Source organism: Lipotes vexillifer, unplaced genomic scaffold (assembly GCF_000442215.2).
Source record: "Lipotes vexillifer unplaced genomic scaffold, Lipotes_vexillifer_v1.1 scaffold2106, whole genome shotgun sequence".
Taxonomy (NCBI): Eukaryota; Metazoa; Chordata; class Mammalia; order Artiodactyla; family Lipotidae; genus Lipotes; species Lipotes vexillifer.
In genome coordinates, this window is record NW_006775310.1 from 488,753 (window position 1) to 498,906 (window position 10,154).

Here is a 10,154-nt window from a genome sequence, read left to right on the forward strand (position 1 = left end):
AGGCTTAAAGTCTCATTTACCTCATATTAATAATGCCCCCAGCTTTCTCTGGGTTAGTCTTGCCTGGTATCTTTTTCCATCCTTTTCCTGCCTCAATAGCAGACATGGAACATCTTTCAACTATATATTTTCGTGCCCTCTTGACCTATTTACAAAGTCATTGATATCTTTTAATTCTGAAACACAAGACTAGGAAAAGAAATAAGGAAAAAATAAGAGAAAACAAGGAGATGTGAGTCTAAGCCCCGAGCCAAGCCTCTGCTCTGACTCACATCTCCTTAGGCAGCTGCATTTCTATATGAAGAAAGACTGCAGCTGGGTTTAGATAAATTACTACAGTTCATCAACATAACACTCACGGATAGGGTGTGCCTAACAGGAGCTGAATTAGAAAGCTGTTTAAGGCTCACAGACATAGAGAACAGACTTGTGGATGCCACAGTAGGGGTCGCGGGGTAGGTAGGGATGGACTGGGAGTTTGGGATTAGCAGATGCAAACTATTATATATAGAATGGATAAACAACAAGGTCCTACTGTATAGCACAGGGAACAATATTCAATATCTTGTGATAAACCATAATAGAAAAATTATGACTAAGAACGTATATATATGTATAGCTGAATCACTCTACTGTGCAGCAGAAATTAACACAACACTATATATCAACTATACTTCAATAAAATAAATTTAAAAAAAATAAAGCTGTTTATTCACAAAGACTGATCACATAAGCACACTGGAATATACTGTATAAATTCATATCCATCATGTAAATATACATGGTGCCACAATCATTTCAAGTCAAACTATTTTATTATCCAAGAGACTCCTTCTGTGGTCACAGGAGGCCGGCTGTCAACGGACAACCAGGGAGGCACCCGAGCCCTCACTCCTCTGCACTGCACTCTGCGTGCTGACGTAGTCCTGGAGTGCTGACGTAGTCCTGGAGAAGCGCCTGCACCTCTGCCCGACGGCTCATCTTGGTGGCCTTGCCCTGAAAGCGGCCTTTCTTCCCCGCTCCCTTGCCTTCTAGCACCTCAGCCACCCTGGGGAGCAGAGAGACAGTCAGGGAGGGCATCTTGGAGGGAAAAGTCACAGGAAAACCAAGGGCAGCCCTGAGGCTTTCCCCTTGGGCTGGGGGGAGAGAAAAAGTAAATGGCTTCTAGAAATACTTGCACATGTGCACAAAGATATGGGTACCATATTTATTTAAGAGCGAATAACTGGGGGCTTCCCTGGTGGCACACTGATTAAGAATCCGCCTGCCAATGCAGGGGACACGGGTTCGAGCCCTGGTCCGGGAAGACACCACATGTCACGGAGCAACTAAGGCCGTGTGCCACAACTACTGAGCCTGTGCTCTAGAGCCCACGGGCCCCAACTACTACAGCCCATGCGCCTAGAGCCCGTGCTCCGCAGCAAGAGAAGCCACCGCAATGAGAAGCCTGTGCACTGCAACAAAGAGTAGCCCCGGCTCGCCACAACTAGAGAAAGCCCGCGCACAGCAACGTAGACCCAACGCAGCCAAAAATAAATTAATGATTATTAAAAAAAAAAAAAGAGTGATTAACTGGAAACAATAGAAGTGTCTAGAAACAGGCTAAATTATGGCAACCTCCAAGGAACAGGATGAGCGTCATTAGGAGTAAAGAGCTGTAGACACAAAGGCCTGCGGGAACAGCAGGGAAGCAACTGGGGCTGAGAGAGAAAGGTGGGCCCATGGCACTGGCCGGGCCCGTGCTGTCTGAAGAGGCAGGCCCCACTCACGTCCTCATAGATACTAACCTGCAGGAACGTCAGTCCAGTGTTGCAAGCGTGTGCCTTTTTTTCTTCCTTTTTTGAGAAAAGCTAGAACTCCCTATTTTTAAATAAAAATCTCCTAATTTTAAAATGTAGCAACTAATTTTAAAAATTTAAAGTAGTACACAGGCCAAACCAGTCTATAGGCCACAGCTGGCTGCCTGTCAGGAACCTCTGCTCTAAATACTTCTGTTTTCCTTCAGTGTTTTACAGTGAACACATATTCATCACAGCCAATCAGGACTTCAAAACCCTAAATGCCAGAAAGAATATGGGGCACTCCACCTCCATATCTAATTTAAAATAAGAAAATATAAACAATACAAGAGTAAAAAAGTCCAACACAATTCTAATTTTTCTATAGTTACTACATCAATACTTTTTTTTTTTTTTTTTTGCGGTACGTGGTCCTCTCACTGCTGTGGCCTCTCCCGTTGCGGAGCATAGGCTCCGGACGCGCAGGCTGTGGCCGGCCATGGCTCACGGGCCCAGCCGCTCCACAGCACGTGGGATCTTCCCAGACCAGGGCACGAACCCGTGTCCCCTGCATCGGCAGGCGGACTCTCAACCACTGCGCCACCAGGGAAGCCCCCATCAATACATTTTTTGATTCAGTCTCAAAACCCTAATTTGTTTCCCCAAGTTTGTCTGTGCCTCTGCTTTGCTGATGCCTTAAGCAACCTCATCTGCCTAGTGAGAATCCAGCACCTGTATTCATGTATCACTTATGAATCTCAATTTCTAAAAGAAAAAACACAAAGCACATGAGATTTGGAGCCGGAAGTCCTGGGCTCAAGTCTCAGTTTTGCCACTTTAACTGTGAGATCTCAGGCACACAATGTGCTGTCCCTCATCTCTAAAACTGGGAATGACGGTGGTGATCATTATTTCTGCTCAGGCAACATCACATGGCTGTGATGTGAATGAAAATGAGACGCAGGGGCTTCCCTGGTGGCGCAGTAGTTAAGAATCTGCCCGCCAATGCAGGGGACACGGGTTCGTGCCCCGATCCAGGAAGATCCCACATGCCGTGGAGCGGCTAAGCCCATGTGCCACAACTACTGAGCCTGCGCGTCTAGAGCCTGTGCTCTGCAACGGGAGAGGCCACGACAGTGAGAGGTCCACGCACCGCGATGAACAGTGGCCCCCACTCGCCGCAACTGGAGAAAGCCCTCGCACAGAAATGAAGACCCAACACAGCCAAAAATAAATAAATAAATAAGTAAATTTATTAAAAAAAAAATATGAGATGCAGATATGGAGGCCCTTTGCAGCCAACAAGGGTGCTATTAGTATGTTAGGCTTACAGGCTCTTCCACCCGTGCAAAGCAGTCCATGGAAGATTACCTGGGCGCCAGGGTCTCCACAGCCTCAGCTGGCCCTGCCAGTAAGAAGAGTCCAGCACCTTTCTCTTCGCCCACAGTTAAGAAGAGGAGGGTCTCCTAGGATGGAAGACAAGATGAGCCCTGACACTTAAAAGACGTGCAGTCAATTCCCCCTAAACTGCACTCTCTTTAGTCTCAAGAACAGACTTTTATCATATTGCAATATATAAAGATACCAAATCAACACAGTGTACACCTTACACAATATTACATACCAATAATATCTCAATTAAAAGAAAAACAGGTTTTCCCTCCTAAACCACAAGTGATGTTCCTCATGAATGTAAGGCAGCCCCTCCACTCTGGGGCCCACTAGGGACAAGAAACTTTGAGAGTGGCTATAGGTTGAATATTAAGAAGGGGGCAGAAGGCTGCTGACCATGACCAAGCATAAAGTGCCTTTCATGATCTGACTCCCACCAAACTCTGCAGCCTGGTCACCCCACTCCCACACCGCCCCTTGCGCCCTGTGTCTGCTATCGCCAAAACCTCCGTGTTTCCCTCTGCTTGGCCACCTTGGCTCCCCTGTCTGCCGATGACCGCTAAGCAGTCTTCTAGGCCTCTCCCCTGAAGCCTCCCCAGCCTTTCAGGGAATGCACTCCTCTGCCTCTAGCACTGACCACCCTAAGTTATAAATGTCAGCATACACGGTCGTCTCCCAGACTCAAGAGTGAGCTCCTTGAGAATCAGTACTCTCTACACAGAAATAAGAGGAGAGATACACACACACTGCTTGGCCCAGAGTAGATATTCCCAAAAGTGTTTCCTGAGTGAATGCAAAAGAGAGACCTGGAAACCACTAAGCTCTGGTCAGGACCGGGACGGGTGGCTGAAGCCAGAGGCAAAGGAAAACTGAACGGATGGCCTTCTATGGGACTGGCCAACCCCCGTATTTCTGAAATCAGCCCTCAGTACATATAAATGTGGGTGACACGGAGGAGTTCCAGTTCTGATAAAAGGAGCTCTGAAGCTAGTAAATGTCTCAGCCCCAGAAAGGTCAATACCATTGACTGAGCTTGGCACCTAAAACAGAGCCTAGCTCAGAGTCAGTGCTGAGAAAATAGCGTTGAATGAATTTCTGTTCCCTATTCTTCACGTGTTCATGCGGAGGGACCTCAGCTAACCTGACGCCCCTCATCAGGTCTCCACCCGGAGAACCTCATGCTCCTCTTACCTCTGACCCAATCTCATTGGCGATGATATTCATGAACTCAGAATCACCCTCCTTCCTAAAACAAAGGGCAAAGGCATCAGATCCAAGTTGCAAGGGGAGCTAGGAAACTGCAGGAAGCCCAGCTCCTCCTCGTGAAGCTGGCCACACTGCTGCCTTTTGTGCAAAGTCCCAGAGAAAGAGTCTCCATTATCTTACTAATTGGAAGTCTGGAGTCAGTAGGCATGTTATAACAAGTTTTGCGTTTGTTTCTGTCTCCCTTAAACAGGATTCACCCGGGTAAGTGGAGACCTGTTAGATGGCAAAGGAGATGAGGGAAGGCTCTAATGAAAGTTATAGTGAAGATGTTTATATCAAACCCAGGAAATCTGCAAGGCAACACACTTCTTCGGGTCTTCTCAGCCTTAAGAACACCAGGGGCGGGGCTTCCCTGGTGGCGCAGTCGTTTAGAGTCCACCTGCCAATGCAGGGGACATGGGTTCGTGCCCCGGTCTGGAAAGATCCCACATGCTGCAGAGCAGCTGGGCCCGTGAGCCATGGCCACTGAGCCTGCGCCTCCGGAGCCTGTGCTCTGCAACGGGAGAGGCCACAACAGTGAGAGGCCCACATACCAAAAAAAAAAAAAAAAAAATAGAACACCAGGGGCGACCCGCCTCCCACTCTGCACTGCGTACAGGGGAGAGGCTGAGCCCTAAGCCTAGCAGCTCTGGCCTCACCTGTGTAATGTGACCACACCTCCCCAGTCTGGGCTGTTCCTGAGGCTGTGGGCAATGTGCACAGCCAGGTCTCTGAGCAGATTCAGGTTGTTCTGAAAAGGATGCCATAACTCAGTGGACAGGTGGGGAAAGGGTAACCAGAGAGAATACCATCTCTCCACCCCTCCCCTCCCCACTCACTGCCCACTAACATGCTGCACATCCAGTTAGGCGGCGGGGGGCTGAGTCTGGGGAGCCTATTCCAGGCAGAGCCCACACTCTCGCCACCCGCCATGGATAAATCACCTTCTGCAGGAGCTTGCTAGAGTTCTGTAGCTTTTTCACGGCTTCCACGTGATCCTCTGCTCCACACCTGCAAGAGAAAGGTCCATGGAGGCCTGCCCAGTTTCCCAACTGCTTTTGGTGTCAGGCATAAATCAATGGCGCCCTTCCTGATGGGACCCAGGGACATTCCAAGGAAGCCTCAGGCTGTTGGGGAAGAGGATGTAAAGGAAGAAACCATTTTGTGTGCATCTGATCGACTATCCAAAGCACTTTAGCATTTCTGATTGCATCCTACCCCTAAAGATAGAATATTCTGTCTGCCGTACAGGCGGGAAGGGTAAGCTCCGGGCTGCCCAGGCGCTGAGAGAAGGAGGCAGTGGAAGGGGGCGTACTTCAGCAGAGCTGTCAGTGCTTTCTCAGTGCTGTGGCTCTTCTCCATCCACTTCAGCACCCGGTTCCCAGCCAGAAAGGTCACGTTGGTTTTGTTCTTTTTCCCCTTCTCAGAGCCCAGGATTTTAATGACCTACATGAGGCAAGGAAGTAAAACTAACACACACACACACACACACACACACACACACACACACACACACAAACCGCAACAGGTGCTGGACCCAAGGGTGGGAGAGATCAAGACCTCCCTGCTGGCTCGGAAGCAATAAGGAGTGATTTCACTCAGGACCCCTCACGTGTTCCCCTCTATCACTCCCAGCCCTGCTGTGATCCCCGACCTCCAACACCCTCTCTCCCACCCACTCAAGAGCCCTTCCTCATCTACCTGAAGGTCACTGAGATTGCTCACGTGGGTCCCACAGCACATGTTGGAATCAACGCTCTTGATGGTGACAACTCGAATAGGCCCAGCATGATCATCTGGCAAACCCCGGCCCCTCACCTGGAATGCAAGGGAGGGAGGAGGGCTGTTTGAATTTTGATGAGGAGCCCTTGGAGGGCCACCCTACAGAAGCCACCCTGCCGGCTCTCCCCTCACCTGCTCCACACCGGGATCATCCAGGCTCAGTTCTTGCACATACACAGGCAGCCGATCTCTGATTTTTTCATTGACACTCTGCTCAATGGCAGCTACTTGCTCCGCAGTCACAGAAGGGCTGTCCAGCTCGATGACACTCCGGAGTCGCCCTAACTCCCTGCAAGAAGTAGAGTGGTCACAGGATGCTGATGGGGACAATTAATAATAGAAGGAAGTTTATCGTTTACAAAGCATGTTCGTGTAAATGCTGGTATTTAATCCTCACAAAAATGTCACAAAGTAGGGACTGTCATTTCCACTTTACAGGTGAGGGGCGATAAGGAACATGATCAAGGTCATGCAAGGGATTCACCCCCTAGGTCACTGAGCTCCAAAGTCCATGTTCTTTTTTAAGCAAAGGGAGATGTTTCTCAGGGAAAACACAAAGTCATCCACCACCCCATCTTCGAGGGGAACAGGTGAGCACAGCAGATTTTTATCCTCCTACCCCTGACTCACTACTAGTAAAGGAGCCAGCAGTCAGGGACCCATGCCTGACAGTTAGTTTTATGCCTCTTGCTCACCATGATGTTGTCTTCAGCCCAAACAGATGATCAGCAACCGCAGTGATGAGATGCTGCCCTGAGCAGAAAGAGGAGGAGATGGGAGAAGAAGTGAGAAGTGATCGTGAGTGACACGATCCCAAAGTCAACGTCATCACAGAAATTCTCCTACTGAAGACCTGCCTGACACTGGGTAATACTCTTTTTTTTTTTTTTTTTTCAATGCATCTTGCCTCTATCTCTTTACTTTCTCATGTTACTGTTTAGTTCATTTACTCATTGTCTTTAGTCCTAAATGGTTTTCCTACTTTCAGTCATCCCTTCCTACACATTGCTCTAATAGCCCTTCTCTCGAAGCTGCACGCAGGCCTCTCACTGCCATGGCCTCTCCCGCTGCAGAGCACAGGCTCCGGACGCACAGGCTCAGCGGCCATGGCTCACGGGCCCAGCCGCTCCGCGGCACGTGGCATCTTCCCGGACCGGGGCACGAACCCGCGTCCCCTGCATCGGCAGGAGGACTCTCAACCACTGCGCCACCAGGAAAGCCCTGGGTAATACTCTTGAGAGACACTTTATTGAAAACCCTCAGGAGAATTCTGCAAGAGGCTTTATGATGCCATTTCTTGAATGAGGAAACCAAGGTCTAGAGAAATCAAACAACTTGCCAAGGCAACAGTAGCTCGTCACAGGCAGGATTTGAACTCGAGTTCTAATTGTGCCAGATTCATTCACTCAACAAAAATTTATCAAGTGCCTACCACGTGCAAGGCACAGGGCTTGGCATTAGGGATATAGTGCTATCCCTGATCAATGACAGCGAGGGGGAGGAGAAGGAATCAACTGTGAAGGCAAAGGGAACGAGACAGCCAAAGGCCTTGAAGGAGGAAAGAAGCAGGATATGTTCAAGAAATGGAGAGAAGGCCAGGATGCAGAGAGCGGGAGGCAGGAGCACCGGGTGAGGCTGGAGCAGTAGATGAGCGCCAGCCCAGGCAGGCCTTGTGCCCCATGGCAAGACGTTTGCCTTCATCATGAGCTACAGGTAGCCTCTGAAAAGCTTTAAAGCAGGGGAGTGGCCTGATCAGACTTTCATTTTTAAAAAATATTCTGGCTGCTTTGTGGAGAATGGGTTGCAAAAAGAATGAACATGGGGAGACTACCCGGGAGGCTATTACAGAGGGCTGGGGAGAGACAATGAGATCTGGGACGAGGATGACTGTGTTGACAGTGGAAGCAGATAGAGAAGTATTTCAAAAATAAACCGACATGACTCAGATTGACTGGCTATCCCTAAAGCAGTGTCTGAACTGACTTCCAGGATTTGAGCAACTGGGTGGATGCTGATGCCATGCACTTAACATAGTGAAGGCGAAGAGAAGACCAGATCTGGGGGAGGGGGTGGCTTTTTAATTCCATTCTGGACATTTTGAGTTTAAGAAGGCTATGAGACATATACAGATATAGATATCAAGTGGGAAGTTATAATACTTAAGTCCAGCAGTTATTCTAATACTTTTATTTTAATTGCTCATTTTGCTTTTATAACATTTATCACATCTTGCCTGAACTGGAGCCGATTCTGAATATGTCTGTCTCTTCCAAAAGGTTAATTCCTAGAGGACCCAAACCACATCTCAATCATCGTGACATTCCCACACGCAGCAACTGCCCCATCCCACCCCACCTACCTGAATGCTGCTGCATGTGGTCAAACCTCCGTTCCCAGTCCACCCGGACCTGTACCTCAGTCCCAGGGGTCAGAGGTGTCTGGGTGAAATGATCAGCCTGGGCGCCCCGGCGGGTCACTCTCAGCACAGAGATGTCATTGATTGTACCACGGTCATCAGGCTGGGGAAAGAAGTAAAAATAATCGGTGGTAGCAGGTAGGGCTCACCCTAACTCCTGGATACAAAGACCCTCTAGTAAAAGTTTGTGAGAAACACACCCAGAATTTGAGATTCCCTAAGGGAGAAGAAGCAATGCCAAGTGAGGTGGTCCACTTTGTTCATGAGGGGAGTCTCTCTATACTCTTCACTTGGAACACCTTTTGTTCTTCAGAACAAAATAAAAGAATGAATACAAAGTTTGTAACTACAGCATAAAATAGATAACTAATGAAAACCTACTGTATAGCACATGGAGCTCAAAAACAAATAAATAAATAAAATTTGAAAAAAAATGTAACTACAGCAACAAAAATTTTACTAAAACCCAAAGAAACTTAATCCTCACTCTCGTTGCCTTGGTTTAGATTTTTATCTTTCAATAGTTTCCAAACTGACCTGAATTTTTCTCCTTTCTTCCACTCTATCTTCTACACTGCTACTAGAATTAAATTCAAAAATATTCATTAAAAATATTAAATATTACAAAATATCAACTGCTTACAAGACACTGTGCCTACCCAAGAATATAATGTAAATAAGACATGGTCCCTCATGGAACTGAAAAGTCTGGAGAAGAATAGAGACATGCTAACAGGCAACTGCAATATGATCTACAACATGCCATAGTTCAAAAAAGTACATTGTTTTAGAGGAGCTCAAAGAAAAGGAACCTAACAGTCTTGGGGAATCAGGGAAGACTTCCTGGAGAGGTGATATATAAAACGAGACCTGCTATGGATACCTGAGGGCACAGGTTTTCCTTCAGCAGATCAGAAAACCTCCATGCTGGGAAAAATTGGAAGTTTCTCACAATCAAGTTTACTGAATATGTTCTCTCACATCATTTCTTTGCCTAAGTACTTCCATGGCTCACCATAGCTTCCTGAATGAAGTCCACACACCTTAACACACCCTTCAAGGCCCTCTGAACTGGCCCCCACTTACCTTTCCAAAGCTATGTCCAGCCTGTCATCAACACACACCAGAGGCTCCAACTATATGGGACTATTTTGCAGTTAACTAGACTTGTCAGATTCTTACAGGTTTCCCTGCCTTTGTGCTATTCTTTCGGCTGGGAAAGCCTCTCCCACAATGCCCACCTTTGGTGTTATTATTCTCCTTTCCCATGTTCTCATTGGACCTTGCCCCTACCTCATCACAGCACTGATAAGTCTGCCCTCTGTTGTGCTCCTTCAGGGGAAACTTTTTCAGTCTATGCCAAACACCCTAATCGAATTCCTACCTCAGGTCCTTTGCACTTATTCTCCCTCCCCGGAATACTCCTCACTCCCCACCAGCACCACTAAATAATGGCAATGGCTTTCCCCCTCACGTCACTTAGTTCTCAACTGAAATAACATGCCCCCTACCTAGGAGGCCATCCCATCACTCTCTTTCCC

General features: G+C 47.9%; 1 protein-coding gene across 1 annotated transcript in view; it reads right to left on the minus strand.

Moving 5' to 3' along the window:
* Positions 1–888: 888 nt before the first annotated feature.
* AARSD1 (alanyl-tRNA synthetase domain containing 1) overlaps positions 889–10,154 on the minus strand; it is a 10,010-nt gene continuing 744 nt past the window's right edge. The window contains exons 3-12 of the mRNA XM_007449885.1: positions 8,557–8,716; positions 6,893–6,950; positions 6,330–6,486; positions 6,117–6,233; positions 5,731–5,861; positions 5,360–5,426; positions 5,075–5,166; positions 4,362–4,416; positions 3,150–3,244; positions 889–1,048 (exon numbers count right to left, since the gene is read on the minus strand). Coding sequence (XP_007449947.1) covers positions 889–1,048; positions 3,150–3,244; positions 4,362–4,416; positions 5,075–5,166; positions 5,360–5,426; positions 5,731–5,861; positions 6,117–6,233; positions 6,330–6,486; positions 6,893–6,950; positions 8,557–8,716 — 1,092 coding nt within the window. The remainder of the gene's footprint in view (positions 1,049–3,149; positions 3,245–4,361; positions 4,417–5,074; positions 5,167–5,359; positions 5,427–5,730; positions 5,862–6,116; positions 6,234–6,329; positions 6,487–6,892; positions 6,951–8,556; positions 8,717–10,154) is intronic.